Here is a 23,243-nt window from a genome sequence, read left to right as displayed (position 1 = left end):
AAAGGTAAACCAAGGAAAAAAAGGCAGTTTTAGGGGTTTGGTTCAAAGCCTCCTGGAGGCCATGTCTCAAGATGCATGGCAGAAATCTTAGTTAAAATTTCTAATTGTTCACACTACTTGTTATACTTGTAACTGATAATTTTTTTTTCAATTTTAAATAGTATTTCTAGTAATCTGTTTACAGAGATATAACAGATTAGAGATTCAATCTCTATCAACCCCTGTATGCCAAACCTACTTCAAATACTTCAAATAATAATATTAATAATAACAATAATCTTTCATTCATGAATGGCTGAATGTAAGATAATAAAATTTCTCAGAGGCCAAAACAATAAATAGGCACAAATTCATAGTGTTAAGGGAATACACAGGAACCCATATTTTCTCTGAGTTTTTCTGCTGATCCCTGCGGTACTGTGTTCTAAGGAACACCATACTCAATGCAAAGGAGACAAAGTCAAGGCATGAGGAAAGAAAGAGGTCAGACCAGGAATCTGCTTATAAGTTGAGACACTCAATTTTCTTTTTCAGCCTTGGTCCTGGGTGGAATAGAAAAGTAGAAATATTGTTTCTTGAGATTTTCCAAACTAACAGCATTCACGTGGGTTTAGGACCTGGATAGAGTCTACCTTAAAAACTGCCAAAAAACTGCAAGCCAAAAATTTAGTTTAAAGTAATCCCAGGTGGAAATACAACTTCCTGGCAGAAACAGACATAAATCTTTTTTTTTTTTAGCAAAATACATGAAAATCAGGGCTCAGTGGATTTATATAGATAAAGTTCCATGTTACAACAATTACAATGAAAAAAGTATTTAAAGAAGAAAAGTCTTAGGGAACCAGGCCAGCAATCCACATATTACTATTTTCAGGAAAAAAAAAAAAAGTGTTAATAAAAGAAATTTTAAAAAGAAAATGAGGCTATAAAGAAATCAAAGACTATTAATATGGGCCAGGCTGTGATCAAACACCCAAATGGAACTCTAAGAAATGAAAAATGTAATGGTATATAATAACTGAAATTAAAAACTCAATGAAGATTTTCAAAGGCAGATGAGAAAAAGCTAAAGAATCTGTTATCCAAAAGATAAATTTGAAGAAATTAAGTAGAATGAAACAAGAGGAACAGAGTGAGGGCAGATGTGAAAGGGTGGTGAAGAGACACACAGAGAATGAGAAGGTCATACGTGTGCTTAATCAGGTTGCAGGAGATAACTGGAGGAATGGAGAAGAGGGAAGATACTTGAAGGTGTCAAGGCTTTATCAGATTATGATGAGACATGGAATCTCAGATCTAAGAAGCTCAAATAATTACATACAGGATAAATAAAAATGGTATTATCTAGACACATCAGTATAAAACTGAAGAAACCCAAATATAACAAGGTTTTAACAGTTGGCTATTGAGAAAAATAGACTGCCTACAGATGAACAGTTGTTAGATAACCAACTTCTCAACAGCAAAATGGATGTGAAATGAGAGTAGAATAATATTTTCAGGAACTGACAGAAAATAACTGAACTTTTATATCCAGTGAGACTATCTTCAATAATGATGCAAATTTGACATTTTTGCAAATTGAAATTGAGATGGTTTACTGCCAACAGAGCTCACTAAAGAGAAGTTTTAAAGATATACTTTATGGGGGAAAAAATGATACCAGGAAGATAGTTTAAGATGCAAGAAATAATGGCATAGAAAGAAAATTGTAAATCGATGGTTCAAGTTAAACAAATATTGATTCTATACACATCAAAAATGTGGAAAAAACTAAGAAAGAATAATTATCCTGAAAAGCTGGAAATGGAGATGATTACAGTTAGAACATTACAAATGGTGCTTTTACTCTTCAGTGGAAAGATAATAAAGACAATAGTTAGTAGTTAAAAATAATTATTAATAATAACTTAATTCTCTGTGGTGACCTAAATGGGAAGGAAATCCAAAAAAGAGGGGTTATATGTATACGTATAGTTGATTCACTTTGCTGTACAGCAGAAACTAACACAACGCTGTAAAGCAACTATACTCCAATAAAAATTAATTTAAAAAAATAACTTAATTGTAAAGTATACATCTTGAAATTTCTAGAATATCACTGAAAGAATAAAGTAGCATGCAGATGGAATGGGGAGGGACTCAAGCCAAAAAAAGGCAAAAAAAGATGAAAGAAAAGAGAAACATGAAAAAATGGAACAAATAGCAATAAATAAGATGGTAGAATTGAATCCATATCATCAGGTATCACAATAAATATAAATTTATTGTTATACATTAAAAGACTAAGATTCTAAGACTGAATTTTTAAAATCCAGCTACGCATCATTTATAAAATATACACCTAATATATAAAGACAGAGCACAGATATAAAGATAGCACAAAATAAAAGAATGTAAGAAGCTACACCATATAGATAACAAGTTTGGTCTAATGGCCATAAATTACAGTGCATACCAAATATAGAGATAAGCATTCTTTTCAAACACACATGGAATTTTTTAAAAAATTAGTCAAAACCAGGCCATAAATAGAACTCAATAAATTTCAAACTACCTGAATAATAGAGACCACATTCTCTGATCACACAACAAAATTTAGAAATAAATGACAAGATAAATTAAAGCTCGTACTTCTCTTTATTTATAATACTTCTAAAGAATAAATCAAAATAAAATTAGAAAACATATGGAACTGAATAGTAATGAAAAGCATTGTAAGAACTTGTTGGGTATAGATGAAGAAGTACTTGGAGAGAAATTATAGCCTTAAATGTTTATCACAGAAAAACAAAAAGGTTACGTATCCATGAGCTAATAAGTATTCTAAAAATTGAGAGAAAGTAGAAAAAAGAAATATTAAATATAATACAAAAAATAGCTAAGATAGAAAAATATATAATAGAAAATAATATTTTAAATTTAAAAGGTTGTCCTTTGAAAGGACAAATGAAATTGACAAACTTCTGGGAAGATTAACTGATATAAAACAAAAGGAAATAAATAAATGATCTTAAAAATAAAGAGAGCACACAATTTTATATAGAGAAGACAGTAAAAATAAAGGAATGTTATGAACAATTTTATAATGGTAAAGTGTGAAAACAAGTGAAATCAGCAAATTCTTAGAAAAATAAAACAAAAATGACTCAAATAGAAAACCTGAATGACTGCAATACTCTTAAACATATTAAACTGAAACAATCAAAGAACAGGTAATTAATTCACAACGGAAAAAATAATCTGGAGTCCAACCTCACATTGCACACAGAATTAATTCCAGATGGAGATGGATGTCAGATTTAATGAGAATGTCGAAAGTTTCCAATTTTTAGAAGATATCTGTATGATCTAAGAGGCAAAGATTTCTTAGGATATAATAAATAGTAAGCTAAAAGAAAAATATTGATACACTTAACTATATTAAGAACTTGTTTATCAAAACTATTGAAGTTAAAAACTTAAACCACAAACTCAAACTCTGAGAAGATATTTGTAAGCTATATAACCAAATATTTTTAAAGTATCCAATAAACCAAAAGACAAAGTGAGTAAAAGACATGAGGAAGCATTTCATAGAACAAAATTAGAGACTGAAGTATATGAAAATATAAATGTGTAAATATATGAGAAAATGCTCACTAGTAACCAGGAAATGCAAGTTAAATCTATGATGAAATACACTTTCACATCCACTAAATTGCAAACTAAAAATTCTGAGCGTACCAAATATTGAAGAGGATGGGAAGCATTGAGGACTTATACTGCTACCAAGTAAGTTGGTACAACTGCCTTGGGGAGACAATTTGCATTAACTTTTATATGCACAAACCCTGTGACCACAGCTTTCTTCCTGGACCTATGCCCCCAAAATAACACCTGTGCAAAAAATGTTCACAGAACAACACTTGCAATCATATTAACTGAACAAAACCAAAACCAAAAACCTCTATAGGTAGTCACAATTTATGTGGATAATAAAACTGATACATAAATTGAGGTGCATTCCAACTATTTCAAACAACAGAGGAGAGATACTGATTTTAAATGCACAAAGCCACTATTTCTAATTCTTTGAGTGATATTAATTATCCATCAACGAGGATTATATTCATGAGACAATTAGTCCAGATCAGTGGTTCTTAAGCTTCAGAGTGCACTAACCACAGGGGCACTCATTTATTGTTTATTTCCATGGCCTCTGCTACTCGCTCTTCACAACTCACTCCCAGAGGTTTTACTAATAGAACTAGAGGGAGCCAGGTATCTGAAGTTTTGGCCAGCCCCCTCCCCACTACTCTGAAGAATCTGATGGAGATGTACAGAGACCCACACAATGAATAATGATGTGTATTTATTTCTCTTGCTAGTACACAAAGTTGGAACAAGGTAGGAAGGCTCCCTTCACTTAACGCAACAATTTGAGAAGACTTCCTTTACTTCATAAAACCAGTACACTCAATTTAACATTTGTAAGTTCTTACCAAAAAAAGTTAAACTTTGAAAACTACAAACAATAAACTAGGAGGAGTGTGGTTCTAATCCGTTCATCTTATTACAGAAAGCCCAAACACATCAAATTGTGAAAATGAACAACCAGAACCACTAGAAAACAGACTTCCTGCTTGCTTTTAACTTATATATCCTTTTGTCCATATTTACCACATCTAGCTAGTGAGAAAAACAAGCTGTTATCTAACTGACCAGTTACAGAAACAGAAACATCATTTCTCTCCAATCTCCTCCTTCCTACTCCCTGAAGGTTTCTGAGCAGGTCCAAAGGCTTCAGGCCCTCACCTGCTGATTGGCTTGGGCCCACCCAAGGAGTAGGTGTAAATTCCAAAATAAGTGAAGCTATTGTTTGTTATCAGCCTTGGTGACTTAAATCAATTCTCCTCTTCCTATTTCATCCTACTTCAATTCCCACCTGTTTTCTGTATCCTGAACTCTAACCTCTCCTAGATTTTTTATGGTTTACCTACTATTTGACTCACTTCTTTCCTTGATATTCTTCCAACCTTGAGCTTTCCATTCACAACTCTGATTTCTCTTACTTGCCCAATCAATAACACCTTGGCCTCTCTTTGCAGTCCTAGAGTACCTGTCTCTCTCCTTCTGCATCTCTCCCCCACTCTCAGATGCTTCCTCCCCTCTCCTCCTTCTCCCTTATTTCCCTTCTCCTCTTTTGTCCTTCCTCCCTCCATTTCTCCCTCCCTTCCTCTAAATTAATGTATAGACAGAAAAGTAATAAAACTAGCTTATATTTATTGAGCACGGATTCTCTGCGAGGAACTCTTTTAAGTGCTTTAAATGTATTAAATAATTAAATCATCACAATAATATCAGGTGAAAAGTATTATTAAGTCAGCTCTTAGCTATGCCTATTATTCTAGGCTCAAAGGCAAATAATAGGGTTTCTGTGGGAAATATATTTATTTAACATTTGTTTAATGAAAAATAATAAGTTTTTCCTTTAAACATTCACCCTAACGCAGGAAATCTGGAAGAGAAACTCAGTATGAGTTTATGATTCCTAATCATCATCTTACGGTTTTGAACTACTCAACTAAGAAACAAAACACAAATTAACCAGAGTATAAGACATAAGACATGGTACTTGACATAAAGGGCTAGAATATTATGCAGAAGAAAAAAAATCAGTAAACAATACAGAGTGAACATGACTTCTCATGCCAGATGACCCCCCTCCCCCATCCCACAGTAAGAATGGCTATATTATTACGTACAAAATAGACATTTGCAGGCTCCATGAATGCCAACCACAGGGTAATTAGGTCTAGCATCACAGTGCATGCACTGAACTATGTCCTCCTTCAAAAGCCACCACCTCTCAAATATGCACAACTATCAGCACATATCACAAGAATGTGCTTACTTTGCTTCTTGTTCATCTCTTAGAACTACAGTTATGTGTAGGAGATAACTCAGGATATTTAGCCAATAATCATACACACACATTTGTATACATACATGTCTTTGTAAATAGATGGTTCTGTCTATGTGTGTATGTATGTGTGTGTTGTGTGTATGCATGACAGTTGACATCACGCCCCATTACTCCTAAACATTTCAATGTATATTTCCTAAAAACAGCGATATTCTCTTGCATATCATCTAACAATTTAAAACTCTGAGAATTGAACATTGTGCAATGCTGCTATCTAATATATAGTCCATAATAAAATTTCATCAATTGTATTATTAATTTCCTTATTTCCTAGTTTGGCATTCAAGTCAGGATTATTCACTGTATATAGTTTTCATGCAACTTTAGATTCCTTTCATCTGGAACAATAACTCATCCTTCAGGTTTTTTTAAATTCATTTTTATTGGAGAATGGTTGATTTACAATGCTTTGTTAGTTTCTGCTGTACAGCAAAGTGAATCAGTTTTACATATACATATATCCACCCTTTATTAGATTCTTTTCCCATATAGGTCATTACAGTGTATTGAGTAGAGTTCCATATGCTATACAGTAGGTTCTTATTAGTTATCTATTTTATTTATAGTAGTGTGTATATGTCAGTCCCAATCTCCCAATTTATCCCTCTCCCCTCTTCCCTCCTTGGTAATCATGCTTGTTTTCTACATCTATGGCTCTATTTCTGTTTTGTATATAAGTTCATTTGTACCATTTGTTTAGATTTCACATATAAGCAATATGATACGATATTTGTCTTTCTCTGTCTGACTCACTTACTTCACTAAGAGAATCTCTAGGTCCATCCACGTTACTGCAAATGGCATTATTTCATTATTTTTTATAGCTGAGTAATATTCCATTGTATATATGTACCACATCTTCTTTAGTCGTTCCTCTGTCGATGGACATTTCGGTTGCTTCCATGTCTTGGATATTGTAAATAGTGCTGCGACGAACATTGGGGATGCACCCAATGTTTGGAGTATCTTTTAGAATTATGGTTTTCTCCAGCTATACACTCAGGAATGGGATTGCTGGATCATATGGTAGCTCTGTTTTTAGTTTTTTAAGGAACCTCCATACTGTTCTCCATAGTGGCTGTACCAACTTACATTGCCACCAACAGTGTAGGAGGGTTCCCTTTTCTCTACACTCTCTCCAACACCTACTGTTTGTAGACTTTTTGATGATGGCCATCCTGACTCAGGTGAGCTGATACCTTATTGTAGTTTAGATTTGCATTTCTCTGATAATTAGTGATACTGAGCATCTTTTCATGTGCTTTTTGGCCATCTGTATGTCTTCTTTGGAGAAATGTCTATTTAGATCTTCCACCCATTTTTTGATTGGGTTGGTTTTTTTTTTTTTTGATATTGAGCTGCATTAGCTGTTTGCATTATATATTTTGGAGATTAACCCCTTGTTGGTTGTTTCATTTGCAAGTATTTTCTCCCACTCTGAGGGCTGTCTTTTCATTTTGTTTATGGTTTCCTTTGCTGTGCAAAGGCTTTCAAGTTTAATTAGGTCCCATTTGTTTATTTTTGTTTCTGTTTTCATTACTCTAGGAAGTGGATCAAAAAAGATCTTGCTGCGATTTTTGTCAGAAAATGTTCTGCCTATGTTTTCCTCTAAGAGTTTTATGGTGTCTGGTCTTACATTTAGGTCTTTAATACATTTTGAGTTTATTTTTGTGTACGGTGTTAGAGAATGGTCTAATTTCATTCTTTAACATGTAGGTCTCCAGTTTTCTCAGCACAACTTATTGAAGAGACTGTCTTTTCTCCATTGTATATTCTTGCCTCCTTTGTCATAGGTTAGGTGACCATAATTACGTGGGTTTATCTCTGGACTTTCTATCCTGTTCCATTGATCTATATTTCTCTTTTTTGTGCTATTACCATACTGTTTTGATTACTGTAGCTTTGTAGTATAGTCTGAAGTCAGGAAGTCTGGTTCCTCCAGCTCCACTTTTCTTTCTCAAGATTGCTTTGGCTATTTGGGGTCTTTCATGTTTCCATACTAATTGCAAAATTTTTTGTTCTAATTCTGTGAAAAGTGGTTTTGGTAATTAGATAAGGATTGCATTGACTCTGTAGATTACTTTGGGTAGTATAATCATTTTGACAATATTGATTCTTCCAACCCAAGAACATGGTATATCTCTCCATCTGTTTGTGTCATCTTTGATTTCTTTCATCAGTATCTTATAGTTTCCTTACTACAGGCCTTTTGCCTCCTTAGGTAGGTTTATTCCTAGGTACTTGAACTTAATATTTTGAAGAGTACAAAGAAATAATCTTGTGGAATTCCCTTTAGTTTGAGTTTGTCGGATATTTCCTTATGGTTAGATTCAGTTTTTTTATAATTATATAAGTTCCGGGTGGTGTATCATCCTTTTAATTTATTGTTGGATTAATCTTGCTAACGTTTTGTTGAGAATTTTTGCATCTATGTTCATCAAGGATATTGGCCTGTAATTTTCTCTTTTTTTGTGGTGTCCTTGTCTGGTTTTAGTATCAGGATAATGCTGGCTTTGTAAAATATGTTTTGAAGGTTTCTCACCTCTATAATTTTTTGTAAGAGCTTTAAAAGGATAGGTATTAAATCTTCTTTGAATGTTCTGTAGAATTCACCAGTGGAGCTGCCTGCCTGGGTTTTTTTTTTGTTTTTTTTTTTAATAGTTTCAATATCCTTACTACTAATCAGTCTATTCAGATTTTCTATTTCTTTATGACTTAGTCTTGAAAGAGTGTATGTTTCTAGGAATTTATCCATTTCTTTTAGGTTGTCCAATTTGTTGGCATATAATTTTTTGTGGTAGTCCCATGATCCTTTGTATTTCTGTGGTATCATCTGTAACTTCCCTTTCATTTCTGATCTTATTTATTTGAGTTCTCTCTCTTTTTTTCTTGGTTAGTCTACCTAAAATTTTTTGATTTTATTGTTTCAAAGAACAGTTCTTAGTTTCACTGATCTTTTCTATTGTTTTTTTGTCTCTAATATATTTCTCTGATATTTATTATTGCCTTCCCTTTACTAATTTTGGGCTTTATTTGTTCCTCCTTTTCTAGTTCCTTTTAGGTGTAAAGTTAGCTTGTTTATTGGGTATTTTTCTTGTTTCCTAATGTAGGCCTATATTGCTATAAACTTCCTTCTTAGAAGCATTTTTGCTGTATCCCACAGATTTTGACACATTCTATTTCTGTTTTCATTTATCTCTAGGTATTTTTTATTTCTCCTTTGATTTCTTTGATGACCCATTGGTTGTTCAATAGTATGTTGTTTAATCTCCAGGTTTTGGGGGTTTTTTTCTTATTTTTTTTTTCTTGTGATTGATTTCTAGTTTCATACTATTATGGTGGGAGAAGCTGCTTGATATGGTTTCATTCTTCTTGAACTTACTGAAACTTATTTTGTGACCTAACATGTAATCCATCCTGGAGAATGTTCCATGTGCTCTTAAAAAGAAATGTTAATTCTGCTGCTTTTGAATGGAATGTTCAATATATATCTATTAAGTCAATCTGGTCTAATGGGTCATTTAAGGAAAGCATTTCCTTATTTCTTTTTCTGTCTAGATGATGTATCCATTGATGTAAGTGCAGTGTGAAAGTCCCCTACTGTTACTGTATTCCTTTCAATTTCTCTCTTTAAGTCCATTAATATTTGCTTTATATATCTTGCTACTCCTCTGTTGGATGCATATACATTTACAAACGTGATATCTTCTTGCTGGATTGACGCCTTTAGCATTATGCAATGCCCTTCTTTATCTTATATTGCAGTCTTTGTTTTAAAGTCTATTTTGTCTGATACGAATATAGCTACTGCAGCTTTCTTTTCATTTCCATTTGCATGGATTATCTCATTCCATTCCTTCACTTTTAGTATGTGTCCTTTCTTCTGAAGTGAGCCTCTTGTAGGCAACATATAGGTGAATCTTGTTTTTATATCCATTCAAGCACTCTATGTTTTTGACTGGCAAATTTAGTCTATTTACATTTAAAATAATTATTGATATGCATGTACTTATTGCCATTTTGTTCATTGTTTTCTGTATGTTTGTGTAGTTCCTCTAACTTCCTTTCTTCTCCTCTTTCTCTCTTTCCTTGTGTTTGGTAGTTTTCTTTAGTGTTACGCTTAGATTCATTTGTCATTTCTTTTGTGTACTTACTGTTTTTTCCTTGCTATTACTGTGAGGTTCACATATAAAATTCAAAGCAAGCAGTTGCCTTTTTAAGTTGCTAGCAACTGCAACTTGAGCACATTCTAAAGCTTTATCTCTTTATCCACCCCCCCAACACACACTTAATACTTTTTTTTTCCACTGTGACAAGATAATGGTTTATTATTGGAAGAAAAATGGCCTTCCAAATCCCAACACACTTAATACTTTTGATAACACATTTTACATCTTTTTATTTTATGCATCCCTTAACTGATTATTTTAAATTTAGTTAATTTTCCTACTTTTGTCTCTTAACCCTCATTCTTTTTTTTGTATGTGATTGATCCACTACCTTTATTTTATGTTTTCCAGTGAGAATTTTATTTTTGTATGTTTTCTTATTATTAAATAATGCCATTTCTTGTCAGCCTAAAGAAGTCTCTTTAATATTTCTTATAGGGTTCATTTAGCGGTGAAGAACTCCTTTAGCTTTTGTTTATCTGGGAAACTCTTAATCTTTCCTTCCATTCTGAATGATAATGTTTCTAGGTAGAGAATTCCTGGATGGGAGTGTTTTCCTTTCAGCACTTTGAATGTCATGCCATTCTCCCTTCTGTCCTGTAAAGTTTGTGCTGAAAAGTCTGCTGATAGCCTTATGGGATTCCCTTGTATGAAACAAGTTGTCTCACTCTTGCTGCCTTTAGAATTCTCTCTTTACCCTTAATTTTTACCATTTTAATTATAATGTGTCTTTTGGTATGAGTTCCTTTGTATTTCCCTTATTTGAAACTCTCTGGATTTCCTGGGCCTGGCTGTCTGTTTCCTTCTCCAGATTAGGGAAGTGTTTCAGCCACCATTTCTTCAAATAAATTTTTGGGCCCTTTCTCTCTCTCTTCTCCTTCTGGGTTTCCTATAATGCAAATATCAATATTAATCTTCTTGATGTTGTCCCAAAGGTCCCTTAAGGTATCTTCACTTTTTAAAATTCTTTTTTCATTTTGCTGCCCTACCTGGGTGAGTGTCATTGTTTTGTCTTCCAGCTCGCTCATTCATTCTTCTACCTCATCCAGTCTACTGTTGAACCCTTCCAGTTTATTTTTCAGTTCAGTTATAACTTCTGTTTGGTACTTTCTTGTATTTTCTCTTTCTTTGTTGAAGTTCTCAGTGTGTTCATCCTATCTTCCCCTGAGTTCAGTAAGCATCTTTATGACCATAACTTTGAGCTCATTATCAAATATAGCTTATCTTCATCTCATTCAGATCTTTTTTTGAAGTTTGTCTCATCCTTTTGATTGGAACATACTCCTCTTTTTCCTCATTTTGCCTAATTCTCTGTGTTTCTATGTAGTAGGTAAATTAGCTATCTCTCCCAGTCTAGAAGGAGTGGCCTTACTGAGAAGACATCCTGTGGGGCTCAGACATAGTCTTTTTTTTGCCAGGAGAGCCAGGTGCTCAAGGGATGCCCCCTTGTGGGTTTTGTGTACCTTCTTGTTGTGGCAGAGCCACACTGCTACAGCACACTGGTGGGCAGGGCTAGCCCTGGCCTGGCTTTAAGATCTAGCTGAGGCACAGGGGTAGGTGTGGCTCTCAGTAGGGTGTGCCCACTGGTGGTAACAGGTCAGGAGAATTAAAAAATGGCACCTACCAGTGCCAGCATTAGAAAGGTAGCCTGAGATCAAAAAAAAAAAAAAAGGCTCCTGCCAGTGTCTTAGTCTCTGTGGAGCATCCAAACTGGTTCCTGCCTCTCTGGCAAATGCTTCAGATGCTTTAAGATTAGTAAGTGGGTAACTTCTCCACTCCACTAATGGCCTCTCCATTAGTAAGTGAGCTTTTCAATCTGGTATTTTTGCACTGGTTTTCATGTCGAGTGCATTGTTTGGGAGCCCTTTATGAGCAGGTTTTCTGTTTACAGTTCAATAGTTTTCTTGGACATATTCCCTGTTGAGCCAAGTGTACTGTCCTTTTGCCCTTTGCTGTAGAGTCTCTGTTCATCCAGTTTTCAAGTCCCTTTCTTATGGAATTATTCCATATATAGTTGTAGATTTGTTGGGTTCATGGGAAATATGAGTATAGGGTATTCCTACACTGCTATCTTGAGCCCTCCTATATTTCAGATTATGTAATCTTGAGAAGAATACCACAGTAAACCTTTGCATCATTAACAAAGTGAAAACCCAACTGCACCAGTAAACATTTATAAACCTGCACTTAAAAGCACAATTTGTACTCTTCTGTTATTTTTTGGATGTTTAAAGTGCTGAAATATTTTAGAAAGAAAGTTACCAGCATTAAATTTTGAAACAGAAGTAATGAGGAGAAAAGAAATTGTCAAAAATAATTACAAAGAATATAAGGAGAGTCATAAATAAGCGATAATAAAAGGTTAATAGAATTAGAGATGAGGAGAATATTTTCAAGCAGAAAGGATCTGAGATGAATTCATTGATAAAGCAGATTTTCAACTGACCTTGAAGGATGGCCAGGATTTCAATTAAAAATATGGGTAAAGGTACTCCACATAAAGAAGGCAGCATAAGAACAATGGTATTAAGGCAGAAATGGGAGGTTGTGTTCAATGGGAGGTGACGCAATTACCCTAGTGTACAGCACATGCCTATACTAATGGTAATGACAGAAATGGCCTGGGACTTCCCTGGAGGTGCAGTGGTTAAGAATCCACCTGCCAGGGCTTCCCTGATGGCGAAGTGGTTGAGAGTCCGCCTGCCGATGCAGGGGACACAGGTTCGTGCCCCGGTCCAGGAAGATCCCACATGCTGTGGGGCAGCTGGGCCCATTAGCCATGGCTGCTGAGCCTGTGCATCCGGAGCCTGTGCTCCGCAACAGGAGAGGCCACAACAGTGAGAGGCCCGCGTACCGCAAAAAAAAAAAAAAAAAAAAAAAAGAATCCACCTGCCAATGCAGGGGACATGGGTTTGAGCCCTGGTGAGGGAAGATCCCTACTTATTATTCTCTTTATCATATAATGCTCCTGAATAATAAGTTTCCTTTCTTCCTTGAATAATTTCTCTGTGGGATAGAGGGGAAGTAGAAAAAGGACAGTAAAACTGAATTTCACATCTTTCATACTAATTCACCCATTATTTTAAAAACCCAGACTTAATGTATTCAACACAAATGGCAATTTGAAACATAAAGTAATGTAGCACATTTAAGCTGTTTACGAAAACAAATTATTATTGCATAGACCACAGCAATTAATACCAATTTTGTCAAGGGACACAACCGACACATAAAAGTTATTTTATGCATGGCTTACAAATTGCTTATAGGTCTACATTTTGGTTGCATGCTTGTAGTTCAGACAAATTTATCATCTTTGAATTTTTTTTCCACACAACACCGTTATATTTTCTATTTTGTAGGTGCATTTAAGTTATTATAAAAAATCAGAGTCTAAAAATTGAATATGGGAAGATGAGAGCTAATAGTGTCTTCATATGTAGTCCTATATTGTTCATAAAGTATAAGATTTTTCTCCTATCAAATATCAATAGGTCTCCTATCAAATATCAATAGGTATACAATTTGAAGATAAAATGTATTTCCTCAATATTTTTACACAATAGTGATATCATAATTTAAATGGCCAATAAATTTGAATTCTTCAAGGGAATAAAAATGATGGGTGTGGAGAATCACTCAAAATTTTGCCACAAATTTTTAGTGCTTCTCTGTTTCAGGGGAGACAATTAACATGAAATTACTTGTACCTTATGTGCATTTTACTGTAATAAATTGTCTATAATTTCCAATTGTAACATTTTTCATTTGTAACCAAAAAAACTAATTCAATGTACTGTGGAATACTAAACAAAAATAAAAAATAACAGAGATGATTGGAAACTAGACAACTGCCAGTTTGAAAATTATAGTGTAGTCAACATTTCCCCTTTTTTATTCCTGCAAATCATCCCAAAACATAGAGAATGAGAAACAATTATGCAAATGTCCTATTTATTGAAAATGGTAAACAGTGAACTCTTAGACCTCCAGGTCAAAAGAATGGTTCCAAAATCAGATTTCAAAAAGAACTAACAAACATAGCTTTCACTAAGGCTAGGGTCCATGCCTTTTTATATTGTAGACATGATGCAATAGTTTCAGGTAGAAGCATCTATGGAAGTGGTTTGGTTCCAAAAAGCAGAAAAAGTGAGGCTAAATGAGGAACTATATAGAAAAGACATATGTGTAGTAAGTAGTCTATATCTGTGAAAACAAACAGAGAAGTAAAGTCTTTCCTTGTGTGGGGGAGAAAAAAAAAAAGAACAACAAAACCCACATTTTCTATCTCCCTTAGCTAGACCAAGAAAAACTCGCTTTGTTCAGTGATACAAAAGAAAAACTGGACCAGCACAGGATCTATATAAAGATGCTACAAGAGAGAAAGAGAGAAAACCAATTACACATAAAGAATCACATACTAAAAACGTACTGCCATAAAAGAAGTGGGAAATTATGACCAAACATTTCACCATGAAGTTTTAAAATGTAATGAATTACAATCACCTTTTTGAAGCAATTATGTAGTGCAGAAATACAGGGTGTCAAGGTGAGGTTGGTAAGATAAGAACAAGAAATGCACTGTAAGCTTCCAGGGCTCAACCAAATGTTACAACAAAAAAAGTAAAAGCAACATAAATATGAAGGAGAAATTTGAAATAATACAGGGGAAGAGAGAGTACTGAAAGCACAAGAAAGTAGCAAGGATTGAAATGATAAATACAAGCTAAGTAAATGGATACTGATAAAGAATCAAAAAGAAGTAGAGAGAAATTGTAGAGTATATTACAGGCAAAAATAAATCCAACATACATATAAAAGGAATCCCTGAAAAAGAAAACCATAATAATAAGATAGAGCAAACATTTAATGGTATGAGTCAAGAAATTGTTCCTGAAATAAAAGAATATTGAATCTACATCTTGGGGAAAAGCCCCCCCCCCAAATGAAAGGAAAATAAAGACAAAAAGTAACACATCCCTGGGCAACACAGTCAGCACGAGGATAACACTCTAGTGAAGTCACTAGACTTCACATATAAATGAAGAATCCTTTAGTCTGCCAGGCAAATAAGAATTCCCTGAATTCTACAATGCTAGAAGGAAGAAGAGCAACATGGTCAAACTGCACTTCAAGTATAAGACAAGAGACAAACACTTTGGGAGATGTAAGATTTCAGAAACACTGCTTTTCCTCGGGAATCTACTAGAGGTGACTTCCATCCGAGAGTCTGTTAAAAAACAATAACAAACTCGACAACAATGTAAGCTCCTGTTGGAAACAAATCCTCCCCAAGTGATCACTGGAAGTTTCAGGGGATTATAGCTCCAGACAGCTTGACCGCGACCTCTGGAGATACCCTGATCCAGAACCCCCCAGCTAAGCTGCTCCTAGATTCCTCAGCCATAGACACTGTGATAGCATCATTGTCTGAAGTTGCTAAAGTTTAAGGTAACTTGTTACGCAACAATAGAGAACCAAAACAAGGCTTAAGAAGTATTGAATTTGAAGAGGGTGGAATGCTGGAGAATAGGGAGAGGATTTTTTAAAGAGTCGCTGATGTGCTGTGAGTCCCACCATCCTCCACAGGGAAGACTGAGGGATATCATCATCTTCAAGCAGAGGGACAAGGGTTTCCAGCAGAGCCTTTGGGACTGACAGGTGTTCTCTGGCTTTACAGGACACCAAGACTCAGGCTAGACCCATGCCTGGAAATGACTAAAGGTAAGAGGCTGTGGTGCATTGCTGCTCTGAGGGCAGGATGGTGGTGGCTCTATTGGGAATGGCTTGTGTGCCCAGAGTTTGTCACGGCAGAAGAAAAACGAATGATTTTACAGACAGATGTAGGCCAGGTGTGAGAAAGGGCCAGCGGGGAGATATCTCAGTGACTTTGACCAAAAGAGACTTATAAAGAAGCTGTAGAAATTAATATTAAGACTCTATATGGGGTGGACCACCACAACTAGGAACTTAGAGGAGAGGAAACGTTTGTCTCATTGAGGAACTGCAGGTGAGACATCCCCCGGGAATGAGGGGATCTCCACAGAGCCCAGAAACATGCTCCAAGAAAAAGAACCAGCACTTAATATGTGATGTGGCCAGGAGAAGATAAGAACCCCAGCTCTTTTCTGTGGGAGAGGAAACCATAGCTGGAACACTGGGAGTTAAAGGCAAGAGGCAAGGTGAGAAAACCAGGCAAGCAGCTGAGCACAGCACCCCTCCCACACCAAGGCTGAAGCCCTGGGGGAGGGAGAAGCTCTAACACTAGGAAGCTTCAGAGTTTTGACTATTACATGAAACTGTAATTAATTAATGAACAGTTCCCTGTGTTCCGCCCTTTAACGCAATGCTTCAATGATTAAAACTAAATTTGTTATTTAAAATTAATGAAAATAACAGTATATCATACCACAGTAATGATATCATACAATTATCAGCACAAGGGAAATTCTACAGTTCTATAATAACTCAGACCTTCAAACCCTGGACTGCTACTGAATGGCACCAATACTAGGGTAGACGACATTAACTCAAGTCTCACTCCTTAACCGAGAAATCAGCTTCCAGAACCAAACCGACATATAACCTAGCATTCCATATTTGTTCTACCAAGTATGATCTCATATGGGCTGCCCTAAGAAATATAATTTTAAACCATTTTTTGAACAGATAAGCCTTGACTGGAATAAAGCTAAAAATTAAGAACCTTCATGCATTTTGAGGAAAGTGTAACATACCATTAAGTAAAGTTGGCTTTCATTTTTCTTTTTTTTAATCCCAACATCAGATATTCATTGATTCAAAAAAACTTCAGATTTTTTTATCATAAAAATAAGTAAATAAAAACAAACACATAAGGTTTGGCAACACTACCTGTGAATATGACACTCTTGATTACAGAGATGTAGTCTTCAGGCTCCTGCTCAGTTGAGATCTCCCATCTGCCTCCAGAGATATTTAATAATTTGTAAAGAGGATCTGAACTCTTCATCCCACACAGCAGAGTAACCACACTTTCTGGTGAATGCAGTACATTTTCTAGAAACTGACATTTCTTTGAAGATAGGTTTTGAAGCAGGCTATTTGATAATATCAAAAGTTTACACTTGTAAGAGTTTAAACTTAGCAATTCCAAATCCCGAAGAGAATAGTTCTCCAAGTGATATAACAGGATTGCTTCCCTTTTCACAACATGTGAAAAAACTTCTCTCAAGTACAAAGCCCATTCTTCAGCATCTTCTTCATAGATCATGATGATGTCTTTGGCATTTTCTGGAAAGGAGAAAATAATAAATTAATTTTCTTATATTTGACATGCTAACAGCAGGTTATATTATTATTTTTCAAAGAATTAAATGTACTCTTTAGGGAATATATTAATTTGCTTATACCAGAGACCAATAATATAATTCATATTATCCCCATCAGAATCCTATGGGAGTAAAGTAATCCTTCAGAAGCAACACAGAGTTCATGCTCTGAGCAAGGGTACACTGTACTCACTGCACAAATGTTAATCTAGGAAGCTCAACAGAAATAAAAGAGATAGAATGGAAAGAATATTCTGTGGGATTAGGGATGCTGGGCTACTAGGCGTGGCTCTGCCAGTAACCACAAAATTTTACCTAGATTATGGTATTTAATTCCTTTCAGCCATGTTTCTTCACCAACTAAATGAAGGTTTAAAAAAAAAATAAGCCCTACCTAATGAATGATTATTCTGAGAAGAAATAAGACAACTTACATTAAAGGACTTTAAAATCCTTCTTCCAGGTAAAGATGGGTACATCAAGACAGATTACATAACTCCATGCCCAGAAAACCAACAAAATAAAAATCGTTTAAAAGAAAAAAATTCAATAGCAAAAACCAAATAATGGGGGTAATATCTCATGCCACAAACTAAAAAGTTGTTGTTGATGAAATAAATCAGAGGTTCTGGTGAGGCAGTACTAATCCTAAACCTATCTCACACCCTAAACCAGCACTGATGAAAAAACTTTTAAACCACCAAAACCACCAGGTCATGAATCTCTTCCCCAGCTGGAAACTGATCGGGGGTGTCTGCAGAAGCAGGAAAGGCTGAATCCTAAACAAGCCAAGGCTCAAAGCTGAGTCAGTAAAGCCAGTCAAATTACACAGGAACTCAAGAGCATCCCACCACCTCCAACTTGAGAGTCACACTGACAGATCTTCTTCTCCTCTTTTCTCTCAGGCCATAAAAACTGACTGGAATGTAGATTTTGTCTCTCAAACTATAGCTTGGAGGGGAAATAAAAAGTAGCAATTAGGGAGGGGAATTTAAGGAATAATTTACCCACACAATATTAAGCAAATAGAAAGCCTAGACTGAGCTAAGAGAATCCTGAGCAAGATGAAAGGATTAGCAGTACAAATTCATAGTTATTGAAAGAGACGATGACAACAATATTAACAATAATAATATATATGATCATCATAATAATGAAAGTAACACAGCATGAAAAGACTAGCAGGAATCCTAAGCAGGGAAGAAAAACACAAGAAAAGTCCCTCACAGTATTAAAAAACCACTGATGAAATAAAACCAAAGTTTAAAGACATACTGATTTGATATTTTTAAAAGAATCATTTGAAAGGGTATAACAAATAGATAAAAAGACAAGTTGAGAGCCAAAGCAATACCATTGCCCAGATAATAAATCAGAAAAATCAATGACTAGCTTAGACACAGATAATATTTTCATTTCTGGCCTCAAAGTAAAGCTTCATATTTTCATAGTAAACACAAAAAGAGAGAACAAAATTAAAGCAATTGGTGAAAAATCTGATATATATGGGGAAGAGCCAAAAAAGGAAAAGATTCAATATAAAGATAATCCCCAAACCTGAAGTAGAAGAGAACAAAAGATGCATTACAAGTTTTAAAATATACTTTTTAAAATCCTTAAAATATGGAAGAAAAATGAACCAATTCTATGGAAAAACTGTTAGAGAAAACATCTTGATTAAATTTCACTTGGTTTAACGATTATTATAAAACCTCTTCATATATCTAGGAAAGAAAAGCAAGTCATTCAAGAGGAGAACAATATTAGGTTGGTAGATTTTTTCAGAGCAATTTCAAAGGCATATTATAATAAATTATAAAATAGCTCTTACAAAAATAATTTTATAGTGTATTCGTACTACAGAATATTGCACAGCAATAAAAAAGAATGGACCACTGCTACATGCAACATGGATGAATCCAAAGATATAATGTTGACTGAAAGAAGAAAAAGTATATACTGAAGGATTGTATTTATTAAAAGTTCAAAAATAGAAAAAAAATTCATGGCGATACAGATCAGAATATTTGGGAGTGGGATTAATGAATGGAAGCAGATAAAAGGGAGCCTGCTGAGGTTCTGAAAATGTTCTGTATCTTGATCTGAGTGGTTGTTACACAAAGTATACATATGTAAAAATCTGTTCATCTGTATATCTTAGATTGTGCATGTAAATTATATGGCAATTAAAAAGTAAATTAAAATATCAAAAGAAAAAGGAAGTTTCAGGATGGTAGCTATTCAAGAGGCAAAGGGACTTATAATAGATGAATGGAGTATTTTGGGAGGGAGATCCAAAGAAAATAAAACAATCGTAAGATTGTATCATATATTTGAAAATTTGAGAAAAAATGCTAACAGAAGTTTGACAGTTCTGACTGGACATTTTGAAAAAAATTAAAGATAGGTACATTATAATCTTTTACATGTAAAATACAAAAGAAAGAAGAAAAATTAATTGCAGAAAAACAAAGCAAAACAAAACAAAAAAAAAAGCAGGATCATTATATACTATTTGGATCAACAGTGTAAATGTGTACATAATCATTGTAGGGATTGGATATTTATGTCCTCCCCAAAATCCCATATGTTGAAATCATAACCTCCAGTGTGATGGTATTAGGAGGTGGGCCAATGTGAGGTGATGAGGTCATAAAGGTGGAGCCCTCGTGAATGGAATTAGTGTCCCTATAAAAGAGGCTCCAGAGAGGTCCCCTGCACTTCCTGCTACGTGAGGTCACAGAAAGAAGTCAGCAATCTGCAACCCAGAAGAGGGACCTCACCAGAATTTGACCTGCTGGCACCGTGACCTCAGCTTCCAGAACTGTGAGAAATAAATATTTTATTGTTTAGGCCACCAAGTCTATGGTATCCTGTTAAAGCAGCCTAAATGGACTAAGGCAATCATAATAATATAAAATATGACTAATGATTTAACTACAAGTTGAGATTTAAATATACTAGAGAATAAGGAAAGAGTTTGATAGACTAATAGATTGAAATCCTTATCTAGCATATTACAGAAAACAATAGGTAATACAATTAGTAAATCAAGAAATAGTAGTATAAATGTATCTTTCAAAATTTGAAATAATGAGGTTCTTAAGGTTCCCATAGGGAATGGAATTGTGTTTGGGGAGGGAGAGAGCAGAGAACTGCTGCTTTTCATTATAGGTGTTTTATCATTGTTCAATATGCCTGTGTAACTATAATCAAAATTTAAATAAAGAAAAAAACCCAGTCAGCAAATAGAAGAACCAAAGTAAGCAAAATGAAAATGTAAAAACTTTGGAAAAAAGAACACATGGTAAGTTGAATACATATACATACGGATCAAAGACTAAGTATCAAGGAGATTATGATGGCACTACAAAATGCAAATGTTAAAAACCTTGATGAAATGAAAGTATCCATAGAATGGGAAAACTGAGTATTTGTGGAGGAGAAAGTATAAAACACTAACATCATCTTTCATAGAATACAGCTATTTAACACTGCCTAAATTTGAATAAAAAGTGACTCAATTCTTCTACTATTTTTTGTATCATCATTCTTCTTAAGCAATAATAAACTTGGAAAGTATTCTGAGTAAAAAAATTTTTATCTGAAAATGAACGTCCTTTGGTTTTACTTTAAAATAAGTTATTTTATTTAAAAAAGAGCACATAAGAGTATTTCTCACTTTTAAATAATCCTGCCCATCTACTCAAAATACACCATAGTTCCATTGACTGTTAGCAACAGTTGTATGTGAGAGATAAAATTTTGAGAGAGGTATGATTTCCTTTTTCTTACTCTTCCATATAGCTTATATTTTTGTTGTAAAATTGTATTACTGTATAAAACAAAGTAATCATTCTTAACAATTTAGTTTGTAAGGTATTATCATGAGTACAAAGAACAAAACACCAAAACTCTTATATTCCACACTTACCTTTCTCACTCTGGATATAGAGCATGTATTTTCTATACCACTGATGTAGCAATTAACACCACAATGATTTTGAGAGCTTTTGCATTTTTATTGAATTATCTATATCTTTTCTCATGATATAAATAGTATCCCCAAGGAAGATGCTTCCTCTTTCAACTCACTGATTCCTACACAATGCCTAGCACAATTTTTTGAACAGATATTCAACAAAAGTTTAAAAATAGATTTACATATACAGAATGAGAAAAAATATCTGGCAGAAAACATATGGGAATCATACACAAGTTGTGTAGGAATCATCAGCATACTTCTGCCATTCTCTATGTAGTGTTTCACCCAGCCTCAATGCTAACTAAATAGTTATTGAACAAACACAAACATAGTGTCATAATTCAGTATTTTTATGTTTGAGGAACAGCAGAGGAAGAGTTTTCCTTATATTACATATAGCCAGAGTAAGCTGCTGTTTAGTTATAAAATAATTAGGGTAAATATAAAACTAATAATAAACTATTGAGTGCTTAAAATAAACTAGGACTCTTGTTGTTTTATACATGTTATTTCACTTAATTCTCAAAATCTACCCTTTTAAGGTACTAATGTTACTCTTATTTTACGGATGGGAAAACAATCAGTACCGGAATTAGGACTCCAATGCAGGCAGTCTGACCCTACAGTCTGTACTTTTAACCTTTAACAGTAGAGGACATAATAACATTATCTAAAAGATTAAAATAGATTCTTTGCAGTGATATGAACTAGATTAGTCTCTATGAAGCAGCCTATGAGTTAATATCAAGTATGCAAGGTATGTGAAAGCTCCTCTGGTTTCCCATCAGGGAAAAAAGAGGAAATAAACCATATACTCCAAGAGTATCGTTGTCTATGAAGAACTCACAGAACTTCCTTCCGGACTCTAAAACTTAAATCAATAAAATTATACATTAGGCTATGAGGATGTATTGAAGTACAGAATGAATACTGCCACATTATACGGTGCATATCACACTACCATAGGAAATCAATTCTAAAGACAATCATAACCTATCTTTCAAAACTTCCTAAGAAAATTAGACAGGAAGTCTCTCGCATACTCTATGGCCATTTTTTCTTGTGCTGAAATTGTGCCTTCCTTTAAAATTTATATTTGACTTGTACTTAGTAAACTCTGTTTGACAGTTTTCAGAAACTAAGACTAGCATTAAATGTTAGCCCTTTCTTTTCTATGGGTTAAATGATCTCAGGTTTTTACTCTTTTAATTTTCTCAAGTATTATTTATTGAGATGTTCCATGGACCAGGTATGTTCCTAAGCATTTAACATGCATTACTTCATTTAATATTCATAAAACTGTATGGAGTTGGCCTTGTTATTTTTATTTTACTGATGATCACACTGATTAACTTGTCACGGTTATGAAGATAGTAATTGGTCTTTATGTTACCTTCCAATCTTTTTGTATGAAAGCATGTTGGGTCAAAATACAAAAAGTTAATAAAGGGGCCTTATTCTAGAAAATAGCTTGTCCTTGAGTAACAGTTACATTGTAGACTCAACAACAGTTCTCTATGATTTCTCAAGAGGAGTCTACTGGCCTTGCAATGCACTTTGTTTTATACACTTAAACTAAATCAAACCTAAATCATTATTCTGCTTGTTTAAGGAGGGTTACTGTCACTAATGTTGGCCAGATTTTATAGGCTGTGAAATGAAACAATAAAGGATGAACCTGAAATACAGAAGCACAAAATGTTCATTCCTGGAAAGCGTCATCAAGATAAAGGGAAATTGCTATTGAAGATGCCATTAAGGTCTGCAAATAAATTATTATTTAAAATGTAAATCTCAAGTCTAGCAACATA

General features: G+C 34.4%; 1 protein-coding gene across 1 annotated transcript in view; it reads right to left on the bottom strand.

The window, feature by feature from the left end:
- BANK1 (B cell scaffold protein with ankyrin repeats 1) overlaps window positions 1-23,243 on the bottom strand; it is a 301,567-nt gene that overhangs the window by 248,535 nt on the left and 29,789 nt on the right. The window contains exon 2 of the mRNA XM_065877749.1: window positions 17,011-17,409. Within this exon, the coding sequence (XP_065733821.1) occupies window positions 17,011-17,409 (399 nt within the window). The remainder of the gene's footprint in view (window positions 1-17,010; window positions 17,410-23,243) is intronic.

Source organism: Phocoena phocoena, chromosome 5 (genome assembly GCF_963924675.1).
Source record: "Phocoena phocoena chromosome 5, mPhoPho1.1, whole genome shotgun sequence".
NCBI classification, from domain to species: domain Eukaryota; kingdom Metazoa; phylum Chordata; class Mammalia; order Artiodactyla; family Phocoenidae; genus Phocoena; species Phocoena phocoena.
This window is presented reverse-complemented; position numbering and strand designations above follow the sequence as displayed.